General features: G+C 34.6%; 1 protein-coding gene across 5 annotated transcripts in view; it reads right to left on the reverse strand.

The window, feature by feature from the left end:
• Positions 1–13,385, reverse strand: part of FNIP1 (folliculin interacting protein 1) — a 96,305-nt gene that overhangs the window by 11,652 nt on the left and 71,268 nt on the right. For all 5 annotated transcript variants that reach the window (XM_072400823.1, XM_072400819.1, XM_072400822.1 and 2 more), the window contains 4 exons: positions 10,387–10,533; positions 7,645–7,814; positions 4,088–5,465; positions 49–217 (listed from right to left, as the gene is read on the reverse strand). In XM_072400823.1, the coding sequence (XP_072256924.1) occupies positions 49–217; positions 4,088–5,465; positions 7,645–7,814; positions 10,387–10,533 (1,864 nt within the window). The remainder of the gene's footprint in view (positions 1–48; positions 218–4,087; positions 5,466–7,644; positions 7,815–10,386; positions 10,534–13,385) is intronic.

Here is a 13,385-nt window from a genome sequence, read left to right on the forward strand (position 1 = left end):
TATCAGTGATAATGTACACTATATTGGAGACATTGTATGCCTGCATACCTGTACAGCATGTGATAGATCTGACATTAGGCATTGCCTCAACTTCTCTTCACTTGCTATTCCTTGCAGAACAAAGTCTGGTACATAAGATGCACAGTAGCCTGCTAATAAGGATCTTCCAAAGTTGGCGATGTTAGGCTTCACAGAATTAACTTCCACCAGCTTTGACCTAAAGATTATAAATCATATAGGATTGTTATTTAAAATATTTTCTGTTCTGTATATAGTGTCTTTCAAAAGCTTTAAGGGTGACTATGACCAACAGTTTATATACCGTAGAAGAAAAGGAAATAAAAGAGGGACTTTATTGGCAATATTCTCAGATAGTTTCCGATGACTTATATCAATGCAACAACAATTTAAAATAAAACAATCCGTTTAATATGAATATTCAGAACACTGAGTTAAAGAAAACATCTCTGAGCTCTAATATAAATTATTCTCAGCTAAAAATAGACTGCAACCTCTACCCGTTTCTTCAGGAAGAATTGGTTCTATGATTGAAAGATATATACATTACAAAAAAACAGAACAATACAATAGCTTTTAACGAAACCTGTATAAATATATCTGATATAAACCGATTTTTGAAAACTCCCCTAAAATGTATAGAGGTTAAAAGACAGAAGGTGTACGGCAACAAAGGACAAATGCATCACCATCCACCAAGGGATTTTTCCTAGTTGTTCAAATGAATTGGTTTCACCTTTACCTAGTATCTACATTCAGAGAAAGGCACCTAAATTTACCTATTCAGAAACCAAAAAAAACATACTTTTCCAAAATTCCTTCAGTATTCAAAAACACCATAATCATCCCAAAAAATACTACCATCAATAGTGCCAGTGCACTTGAATTTAATTAAACTAAAAAATAAAAATAACTACAAACAATAATCATATATTACATACATATCACCACTTTTAATCAAAACCTCCAGTGATGTGATTATACCAGTGCCTTTTCCTATAGCCTCCAATGGAGGATAATAAATAATGCTTACATATACAAATAATGTGTACCAATTCATCATTGATTTCAATCCTTAAATCTACTTTCGTGTACGTAAGTTTGTACCATTAGATATACAATACCTCCCAAATAACAGTACACCCAGTGATAACCACCAAGAAAACCCAAAATAATATATATTTCCTTACACAAAAACCCATAATTACCTAATTAAGTATCCAATCACCAAAATTTTGCTTGTATTTGTGTTTATACCCAGAGTTTGTTAAAGCTACAAAGACAATAGTCCAACATAAATACAACTATACAGACATGCTAAAAATATATCTATTGTTAGCACTTTTCAGTGTTATCCATATTAATAAACCAGTTCATATTCCCAATATACAAAAAGCCTAAACACTTCCATTTGCAATTTGCCAAGGTAACACTGCATTCCAACCTGACGATGCAATCCTACCTTCTGAGCTCAAAGCATAAATCCAACAGCTTCATGTTAGAAATTCCAGTAGTGATGTAGTGCATCCTTGTGCCCAGTCTCTTCTTATCTCCAACCTCTAATGATGGCGTCCCTCGTGGTGGGTGCAAACCCCACCCCCAAGGGAAACTGTGTATGATGGCACAGTGTTTCCGTCAGTACTGCGGGATCACCCTGGCCATTTTTCATCAGGTAAAACGCCGGTGTCCAGCAAAGCGATTAGGCTTCAAATTAGGAAGCTAGGTCCCTAAAAGGAACAGAGCCCCAATTACTCATTAATGGAGAAGAAATTTTATTTTTCTCCACTATGGTAAAGGGGCCCCGTGACCCACTGGGAACAGGGAATTGAACAAGAGTAAATCGTTGGTTACATTTATTGGTAACAATTTATATCCTATTACAAAACAAAATTTATTGGGAACAAATACATTTCGTCAACCTCCTAATAATAATGTAAGTTGATATAACCCACTCAATTTGGTTAATGTGCCTAACCCCTTTATGTCCGAGTAGGGACAACTTATGGGAAAATGTAAGGACAGAACAGTAGGCTATTTGCTGCACAGAGAAACTTTTAGGTATTGTATAAAATTAAAAAATCACTTTTAATAAATATACAAGTATTATCAAAGACATATAAAATGGGAGTAACAGAGGTAAATACACTGTATCCTTTAACAAAGTTTTTACAAACGTGTATCAGGAATCAAAGGGACAGAGAAGTTGGGTCTCAACCCGATGTGTTTCACCCATGTGGGCTTCTTCAGGGGATAAAAGAGACCCTAAAATGATAGCTAGTGTAAGTATAATTGTTTACAAGACAAGCATAAAGAATATATATGTTCAAGAAATACAAGGCATTATATTTGCAAATGTCCATATAGCAACTTTTGTAGCTTTTAAAAGGCGCTAGAATAGTAAAGAAAATTGTACTTACATTACATTACAGTGTTGATTTTTTATGGTTTTTATAATTCTTGTATATTTAATAATGTAATAAGTGATTTTATACTTTTATACTTTGTTTCATTAGTGGGTACATTCGAAAAACCTTGAAAATGAATAAATTATGCACCTGCAGTGCACCAAAAACCGAACAGAAATTAAGAAAAAAGTAAAGGAATGCAAAGGAGAAGGAAAACCAAACACAAAAATAACTTGTGACAAAATTGTAGCGATAGGGGGCCAAAAGGTCCTTTATATATAGGAGATTATATATAGGAGACTTACATTTACAGATGACCTGTACTTACCTAAATTTGTCAGATCAAAGGAATGACCTGCTAAAGCTAAAGCACTCATTGAGACCTGGATATTTCGTGGCTTCCAACTCGAAAAGCTACTTGGTCTCTTTTTGCAAAATTAACCTATCAAAAACACCGCCCCTTGGATCAAAATGGAACTATTCCAGGGCAATGAATCGGATTTGATCCAAATTAAAAGTGTGATTAGTCCCCATACGATAACTTAATGGGGTCACAATCTTGCCGCTTTTCACGTTATATACATGCTCATATACGCGTTTTCTAAAGCACCTCTTCATCTTCCCGACGTAAAATCTTCCGCAACTGCAGAAAGCCATAGATCACCCCTTCTGTACCAGTTTACTCTACTATTTAGTTTATTTTCTATTTTTACCGGTATCTGGAATTTTTTGGTTTCTTTAAATATCAGTTGGCACTAATTGCATCTGCCACAGGGCAAAGTACCTATCCTATTTTAGTGGTTTGGAGGTAACATTTAACAAATTTATCCTTTAAAGAAGGTAATTTTCTATAAGTAAATTGTGGATAAGGGGGTAAAAATTTCTTCAAAATAGGATCTGATGTCAGAAGGGACCAATGTTTCTTACATATATTATTTAACTCTTTAATTATATTATTTAATTTACATGACGGACGGAAAAACGTTTATATATATTTACATAGCTGGGATTGTTACAGGTTACCTTGATCAGTTTGATCATTTCTGCAAAACTAAATTTTAAAGTGTTCTAAACAAACATATTGACCCAAAATGACCAGCATAAAGGTGTCACAGAGTCCCAGTTATGTCATCCCTGCTACAATCATTCTAAACAGCTGTAGTACTTGGACCTACATTTATGTATGACTTGGACATTATACTTATCATTTCAGAGATACCATTAAAATGTGATAACATTGTTTTCCATTTCTAAAAATACAGTATGAACCAGCATTTCTACCTGCTATTAGTAAGAAAAACGGTTTCTAATTCCACACGTATTTTATGTACTTAATACTTTATATTATGTATTTAATGCTTCTCATCACTGGGGCACAAAACTTTAAAGCTTATTAGGATAGAACAATGAAGTAATGTATTCTGCAAAAACAAATAGAGTAAAACACCAGATATGTGTAAAGACATCAGGTTTAAACTGTTGAATAATAAAAATAAATAAAAAAATAAAAAAAGTAAAGGAAAGCTGAAATAATGTCAAGTATAACCAATAAGATCTAAGACTGTGTCAGACTCCAAATGTGCCAAATAAAAGAAACAGCAGGATTTTATATATGTACTTGGCAAAGAAAAATCTACATGAACATTAGGTCCAGATTTACATACCCTGGTAAAGCAATTTCTTCTTCTTCCATCCAGTCTGCTTGTTCTGCTCTATAGTAGCTAACACTTGGTGCATGAAGCTCGTTACCTGTGTCCTCACTCTCACTGTCGCCCAGAGCACTATCTGAACTTTCGTTCCTTGGAATGTCCCAATCAGTGCCCAACACAACTTTATTTGCAGATTTCTCATTGTCCGCATGGGGGACACATACAGAGACTTTGTCTCCTTGGTCCTGTTTAGTGCAGCAGTTTTTGCATATGTTTGGAACAACAGTTGTTGTTGTTACGTTACTAGGTGCTTCATCCGTTTCACACAGTCTTTGTGAGCACCCTGTATCTATTTTTCCCTTTTCTCCTGGAATATCATCAATGATCTTTGCCTCAATAGAACCATCTTCTGGAAAGTATTCATCAAACATGCTTATGTTTTCTTGATGAAATGGATTCCAGTTCTGAAGCTTGCTTGCCACCCTGGAAAGCTTCTCACATGACACATTACTTTTTTGGTCCTCCGCATTCTGTTTTGCTACACATTTACTATCAGAAATAGGTGTCCTCTGTTCCTGCACAGGTTTTTGATGGTGCTGTTGGATTTGATCTACTACATTTTGGCTTTTTATCTCTATATCAGAGTCTGGAGACATAGAATCACCAATCTGAAATTTAACCTTGTTTAGGAGCTGGCTAGCAGCACAAGGCATTGCTGGAGTTGTGTTCTTATCTGGTGGTTTTTTCTCCATATAGACTTCATTAGTTCTTGTGCTTTTCACTGCTAGGCATTCTTCTTGCAAATTCTCATTTTCCATCACTTGAACTGATGGCTCTAGGCATCCAACTGCCATGGAGCATATCTCTATTGGAGCCGCCCGAATGGTAATGACAGTCTCTATTTTTGTTTCTAAACAAGTTCTTGATTTATCTTTGTAGACCTCAGTATAGCCAACTACTTCTTGGCTGGACATCTGGGTTCCATCTGTACCTACTTCCAATGACTCTTTAACTGACGATTGAGAGTTGTCCTCTAAATCTTGTGAATCTTTTTGGTCAGTAATGGGGCACTGACAGCAGCAACACTTATTTTCAGAAGTCATTTTATCATCTGAATCATTGTTTAGCAGGCAAACCTTATTCTTGTGCATTGTGATGAGAACATAGTCTGATTCCTCAACTTCCCCCTTCTGGAGCATTGTAGTGATGACTGTACCAGGCATAACAATTGCTTCATCCTCTCCACTCTCCAGAAGGTGAGTTTCCTGAAGTTCTGAACACCGTATGAAGTAGGTGAGGAAATAAAGTAACCTCTGCACAAGGTCTTGCCTCTTTCCAATTACAACTGTTTTTGCTAATCGCACTGGTGACCCAATGGCTCCATATAAGTCTCCTACATAACAAAGACAAAATATACTTCAATACCATAAAAAACAGCATACAAAACATAGGATTTTCTAGTATTTAAAAAATCTCGGTAGACATGTATATATTCTGTGTCTAGACCAATTGGAGCCAACTGAGGCCCCTCTTGGGTGAGTACTTACAGCATATTTTTAGTTTTGGAAGTGTTGGTGCAGAGTTAAAGCTGACATGCATCAAAATGTTTAGTGTAACTACTAGCATACCATCATTGCTCATGTTTCCTGAATTTACTAAAAAAAATTTTAAATGAAAAAGGCTGTATTTTATAATGAGGTTTTAATGTACAGCTCCTACTTTTTTGAATAGCCACAATTAAATGTGGTACAGATAGCAATGATCAATATCAATTTTCTATCAAAATCAACTTACCAGCAATGTAAGGGAACACTGTATTGTGGAAGGGAGCATTTTCACGTTTTTTTATGGGTAACAAAGTTAAAAAAGGTACCCAAAATGAAGAATATAATCCACCCTAATACAGAATCTGAACGTACAGGCCAGAAAAAAATGCTGTCAAATGCCTAGTCATTCTGTGACTAACCTGCAAATCCTTACAATAGATTTAATCATACCACTTTTTGTAGTACTCTCTCTACAAACAGTATTAAGAAAAAAGACCACAATGTGGATAACCCTCAAAAAAAAAAAAAAAAAAAGTTTGTCCATTTACTTACTTTCTGCCATACCAATACACCAGCAGTAGATGGCAACAAAGCTCACAAAACCAATTTAACCCCCCAATCGGTAATCCTGAGTGTGACTTGGGGTGGATTTTCCATGCAAAAAGCAGTAATCCCACAGTAGTCACACTCGGGGACGCTAAAAACATAAAAAGGACTCAAACAACAACAAATTATGTATATCTGATTCAGAAGATCAGCTAATTTGTGGGTTAATTGGTCATCCTATGCACAGAAACATAGGGTGTATAAAAATTGCTTAAGTATACCCACTGAAGTGTGTAGTGTTTTTGGAAAAAAAATATATTTATTGATGAAAACTGGAGCATGAACTGAGGAGTTTCTGCAAGCAACAACCTGATTACTTCATTTAACAAAAATATTGCAAAAATGAGAACTACAGTACAAAAAAAAGTGGACAAAAGTATGAGGTCACCCTTCTAAAATATTACATATTATATTCATATATGTTACACAGTTGTGTGGACCCATGTGGCAATACGATGAAGACCAATTTGGATTTTTGCAAATTTGGAAGCAAGTTGTACCAGGGTTTTTTTTTTTGCCTTCCTCTGGACCAACTACTGTATGTCTTATAGAGTTTTATATCCGGGATATGTTTATTTCCCTAGTGGTTGAACTTGATGGACTTATGTCTTTTTTCAAATTAACCTACTAACTAACTCAATTTCTGTTGCAGCTTGACTGTACCCCTGCACAAAAAGTGAACTTTTGGTTTGATAAGGTTAACATGCAGGAATTTAGGTGGTCTGAACTTAACACTCTTGGGATTAACACTAACTGCAAGCCAGGTCTTTTTATCAGACCTTACAAATGCCCTTTTGGTCACCACCAATACTCCTAGAAAATCTTCCTTGAAGATTTGACGCTGTTGTAGCAGCAAAGGGGACAACAACTCACATTAACGCCCATGGAATGAAATGTCCGACAAGCCTATATACAGGTGTTACGGCACGGTGTTCACTTGTGACCATATAGTGAAACAGGCAGGCCAACAAGGACAGAAGGACAACAGCACTGCTTTAGTAGTTCAATCTTCACATATAATGAATTTGTTAATTTTCTTTTTTTGTAAATTAAAATCATAATATATGTTTGTGTTAAAAGTAACAGACTGATTTTATCCCAGTTGCTAGTCTGTGGATCCACAGAACACCCTTTTTACTTTTTCTGGTACTACTAGAGAATTATCAAACAGAAGTGTGAAGAAGACTAAAAAATGCACTTACAGTAGACTGTATTCTGTTTACAAACTAGCTTACTATTACTCCATGTCCATGTATATACTACTAGTACCAAAGAGGTAATATTTTAGGTTTTAGCCCATAGCTCTTTACTCCAATGCTTAATTTAGAAGTAGGGTCTGACTACTGAAGCTAGAGCGGAAGCAAAAGATTTTGTCACTGGACTTCCAGAGAAAAGCAGCAAAAGAGGTTTACGGCTTACCTAGCTGCGCCCAAAGAGGGTTGTATGGGTGAGTCTTTGCCAACATGTTCACACTTTGTGATGAGTGCTTTTCGAGGAAGATTTTTATTGGTGGCTGACCATTAGGCATGACTGTTGGGACCCAGGCAAGGTGATTAGTGAGGACAGCTGTAAGGAGTGCTGGAAGGAACCTGAGAAAAAAACAATATCTTAAATATCTTCATACCTCTCTTTCACTTTCACCCTCCATCAGTACTCCCTCAATGAAATAGTGACATATATGACACCCTGTCCTCGGAACCTTGATAAACCACAAGAAAAGAGAAGGTGTTGCCCAAATAAATACCTACACATTATCTACAAATGGCATAATGAAAAAAACTTCAGCTGAAATTTCAATTGTTCCTCCACTACACCTATGCTCCAGTTTGCCATATGGCATGAACGCATTTATTTGTTTACCCCTGGAGGTAAAAAAAAACTGTTTCTGAGTTTGCTGACAATATTTAGCAATCTTTTCTATGCACAATTGGTTAATATACAAAGAAGAAACACTCCAGGCTACATTTAGAAATAATAAGATTAACTTCTGAAAACTACTACAATGGTACAGGGGGCATGCAAAATATGATAGTGCTATATAAATACAGTTTATTATTAGTATTACTATTATTAATAATAATAACAACAATATTAGGACTGTGGAGAGCAGGCTACTGATAATTGTGCCTAATTAAGTCAAGTAATCTAACCATCTATAGGAAAATTCACTGGTATATTAGAACACTGGGCTTACCAGTATATCCTTTGTTACCTGCATTGTTCAATTCATGCTTTAACTGCTTCAATTAAGGAGACACCAGTAACGGTTTGCTAGAAGCCCTAAATATAAGGTGTTTAAAGACATCCAAGGGAGGATGTTCACTTGGCAACAGACTGCATTTACACAACCCTCCATCGTCCAGTAAGTTCATAACACAGCAATATATGCTGAATCAGGAATCTGAAGTCTTTGGAACCCATGGATAGGGATAATAGGCTGTAGCATGCGTGCCATCACATACTTAAATCTGGCTACATTTAGATTTATATAAAAATGGAACTTCCCCCACGGTTTCCCATGCATGGATAAATTGTTTGCTTGTATCACCTAGCACTATGATATTTACATGTTTTTTTTTACTAATAAAAATGTTGATATATGAATGAAACTGGAAAAGAAGATGAAGTAAAGTGACGTCTTCACTACAGAATACATTCATTCTGTACACTTGCATTATTTTCCTAATAGAGTTAGTTTTATAATTTTAGCAATAATGCAATAGTAACTATGATACAGAGAGGGATGTGACTGTAGACCCAAGACTTGGAAAACAAAATCTTTCCTAGTGTCACATGATCGGTTGGCCTGCACAGCCTTGGCTCTATATTGGAGGATAATATTCTTAAGTCTATATAAGATTTAATAGCAAAAATAAGCAAGCTTGACTGACAGACTATTTATTATGCCACTTAAATCCTAAATGTCTGCCATTTAGAAATAGGAAATAACAGTGGTGATGAGCAAAAGTATATCTGGATAAACCTTGACAGCTTTATTTTATTATACTAATTGTTACTTTAAATAAATCCAACAAAAAACTTAAATGTTTTAGCAGATCTTGCCAGTGGAATAACAATAGATTCTACATTTCAGAAGTATATCCTATTTCAGAATTCATTTAATAAAAAAAAAAAAAAATGATAGCAGGTCAGCAGTAGGATCTCCTAAGTCCTTGCTGCCTCTATACTGCTGTAAAACAGGCTGTCAAATTGACAGTTTATTAAGATGTGATTTAAGATGTGTCTACTGTGCGTTATTTATAAGTAGTTGCTCTATTTGAATTAGGTTATTTAACATTCTTTTCTCACCAGCACTATTTTTGTCTCTTTGTACTGAGCTTCTTGTACAGGTCTCAATTCAGATTAAAATACCATGGACTTTGGCTATTATTTACCACATGACATACTTGGGAAACATTCAGATTTCTTCCTATGCCTAAAAATAGCTATCAAACCTTGACAGTTTTATTGTACCCACGAACATGTTTGTCTAGGTACGTGGGTAAAAGCAGGAGCTAAGGGCTTACTTTTGTTTTTCAAGTAAGGACCAAGAGAATTAACTGTTAAGGAATTAAGGTACTACATAGATTGATAACAATTCACGATTATGGTTTTAAATCTGAAATTAAAGCACTAAAATAATAAAAAAAAAAGTAAGGGCAAACAGGATCATCATTTGTCCTGAAACACCACTCCACGAAGGAAGTACTGTCCCATATTGTCAGACTGTCAATTTTCTAATTCTCTGTACTCTTCGTTTCCTTCCACCAACCTCCAAATGCCTAGACTCCCTTTAGTGCCACAGGAGTCTATCAGGAGTTTGACAACATCACCAAATTCTGAATATACCTTACTAGATTACCTTGATGGGATCTTTGAACAGAAAGAACTACCTAGAAATAGCAACACCTCTGTTAGTAAGGCAGCTGCCCACCAGAAAAACATCTGTGGATTGTGGACAGAATGGGCAGAAAGACCAGTTAGCTAATGCCTACAAGTGTCATATCATGTACATATAACCTCCCCTACACATGTTAAAGGTCAGGTTGCGGTAAGTTTAAAAGGTAATTTCTTAAATTTTCTAAATAAAATGCTAGTTTTACCAAAACGTATTTTAATATGTGCATGTACGAAAATGTAACTAAGAAATGTAAAACATACTGGTTTTTTGATGTATATTCCATCAGAAAAGCAAACTCCTTCATAAAACGTTGACAAAGGTGATTTTTCTCTGGTGATCCAGACATCATCGTTAGCCAAACTGGTTCAGATATTCTGGGCATGGTGTAGAGATTGCAGATGGTAGTGCTGTATATTGTACACAAAAATAGTAAATCATAAACATATAGCATCATATAGCACCATCAACACACACAATTAGTCAAACAAAAAAAATATAACCAAATTGTATTTCATGTATTATGGTGAAAAGGAAACATGGGTACATACAGAAACAAAAAATGCAATGTTTCCAGGCTTTTAAAGAAATTATTAATAGCTTGCTTTTTACATAAAGCATTATAAAATTTCTCAAATGTAATATTTGTTGTATTCTTTCTTTGTTTTACGATTTTAGATGTGCATGACTCACTACAGAGCTAATGAACAAATATTGATAATTAATATGATAAATAGCAAAACCACTGGTCAAAGAACCAGGATAATGAAAATAATAAGCTCCAGAATAGGGAGGTATCACTTGTGAAGTACATGGTAGCTGTCTGATAGTGGAAAGAAAACAAACCGGGAGATCGCTGTGTGGATTCAGGAAAAAGTTTCCATTGCACACACATACTCTTTCTGAGCACTGAGCACCTGGTATAATTCCAAGTTAGAGGATATAGTAAGCACTGACCCAGCATTAACAGTATGTGCATTAAAAAATACTCCTCTCAACTGATGTCACAAACATTCAACTACAAATGATTGTACATTGCAACAATTCAAAGATGCCTTACAGTACATGTTTGTAGAATTATACCTTGCTATTTTGCTATGTAAAGGTGCCTTGCTTACTGTTGTCTGCACTACAAAATTATTAAAATCGGAATGCTATTTTGAATGCTACTATTCCAGCTTCAGTAATCTGTACAATTATTGAGCAATGTATTTTGTAACAAATTTTATGGTACAAATATTATAATATACCTCTAACAAAGTGCAAACAGTTGTTATTTGTTTGGGGGGGGGTTCAGTATTCTAAATGGATAGTTTTTTTTTTTTTTTTTTGGCTGTGTGTTGATGAATTAAAACCCCACTCAGTTTTTTTTCTTTATTGCTGGCTCTTTAGGGAGATTCAAACTGTAATTGTTCTGATAACCTCTGTCACAGGAAATTAAAATAGGGAAAAAAACAAAAGTCTCCAGGAGAGCAGGAAGAGGGGAATCCTCCAATGAAAACAATTGTTCCTCAAACACCTAAGAGGGGATTAAACTCACATTGGAAAGACCTTCTAACTTCTAATTTTGCCTTATATATATATATATATATATATATATATATATATATATATATATATATATATTTTTTTTTTTTTTTTTTTTTTTTTTTTTACAAAAGAGATATATAAACATTTTTAATATTATCTAATTAGTTAGTATACCTCACTAACATGACAAAAATGTTAAGAAGGACCTATCTTCAAACTTTAATGCTACTCCTTCCTGTTCTTCATAGATATTACAAACAGAAATAGTAATTAAATTGTTATTTTTACAGACAGCTGCAAATTCCAATCAGAAAATTGCCTCTTTAATTTTTTTTTTTTATTTACTTTTTTTGTAAAAAGAAACTTCAAGTTTCTGCAAGTGACACCAACAAAAGAATTTAAAAATAATTAACCATTTCTTAAATTGAAATGTTATCCTTTCTTCTTTACTTCCTTTCTTACAAAATGACACAAATGCTTTACTTAAGTCAAAAACTTCTGAAATCCATTATTCTAGAAATTGTTAAGTGTGTTTGCATGGAGAAAATAGACTTGGTCTTGTGATACATTATTTACTATTCTGGTAACCCTAGCTGAATCTGCTGTTGCCTCTAAAATAGATCAGATTGCACTGGCTGCTGTCCAGCAGACATGTGACTGCAATAAAGGGAACTCTCCATAGCAGAAACAAGAGTATTAATGGCACACAGACCAGGGGCACAGAACAACACTATGTACAGGGCTCACACTCTATTATCCCTTCAAACAAATGTAATGTTTCAGTAACCCTGCAATACATGAATTAGGAATACATGCTTTATTTGAGGTAGTCATTTCTGCTAAATTTACCAATCAATGTTGCTGAAATAAAATGCTTTTTGAGCGAAATATGGAACCGAACAATCAAACAACAAAAAATGTAGACACATAAGAAATTTAATTTCAAGGGCATTAGTCACTGGTAATGCATGAAAAACACTTTTTGAACAATCAATAAATGTTGAGCCAATATCTTGGCTATTCTTAATGAAACTCTAATTTATTCTGTTACTTGTCTACTAGCTGTTAAAACAGGTAGTCAAATTATCATGCTTTACATTATGATTTTGATATACTATTAAGATTTAGAACATATCACAGGTTATAATAAAAAGCAGCTTAAGGTAAACTCAAGTTGACACTGATTATTTTTTGTAAATATTTATTGCATGGAACAAGGAAGGATCTTTGTTTTTTTGTTTTAATTTTTTTTTTGTTTTTTTGCAAAGCCCTGCAGATATTCACCCTCACATCTTGACCCATTTACTACCCAACATGATTACACTGGATTAACCCCTTTTTAACCATAGTATGTGATTCAAAGTCTACATGAAAAACATCCTTTGGAGCAGAAAACAAGAACTGCACAAATGGGTGTATTCAAACAGAAAAATTATTTATTTTTGACAAGTTTACTGATGAAAAGTACGCTGTTTTACATAGTCTGGCCATCTAAGCTTCACAAATCCCCAGTCACAAAGGTGTATTTTTGGAAATCTAGTACAAATTAAATAAAGCTAACTGATATAAAATGAATGCACATTACTGAACTTTAACCCCACTATGTTCCTTGCCATTCCTGTACATCTGTAAGGTTTTGCTGCATCCACAGGAATGTAAATATCAGACTGTTTTGTAGTCCTAAACACAAAATAGGGTAATGTATAAAAGCAATAATGGTTTCTGAGCAGAC

The sequence above is a fragment of the Pyxicephalus adspersus genome, chromosome 2 (assembly GCF_032062135.1).
Source record: "Pyxicephalus adspersus chromosome 2, UCB_Pads_2.0, whole genome shotgun sequence".
Classification (NCBI taxonomy): Eukaryota; Metazoa; Chordata; class Amphibia; order Anura; family Pyxicephalidae; genus Pyxicephalus; species Pyxicephalus adspersus.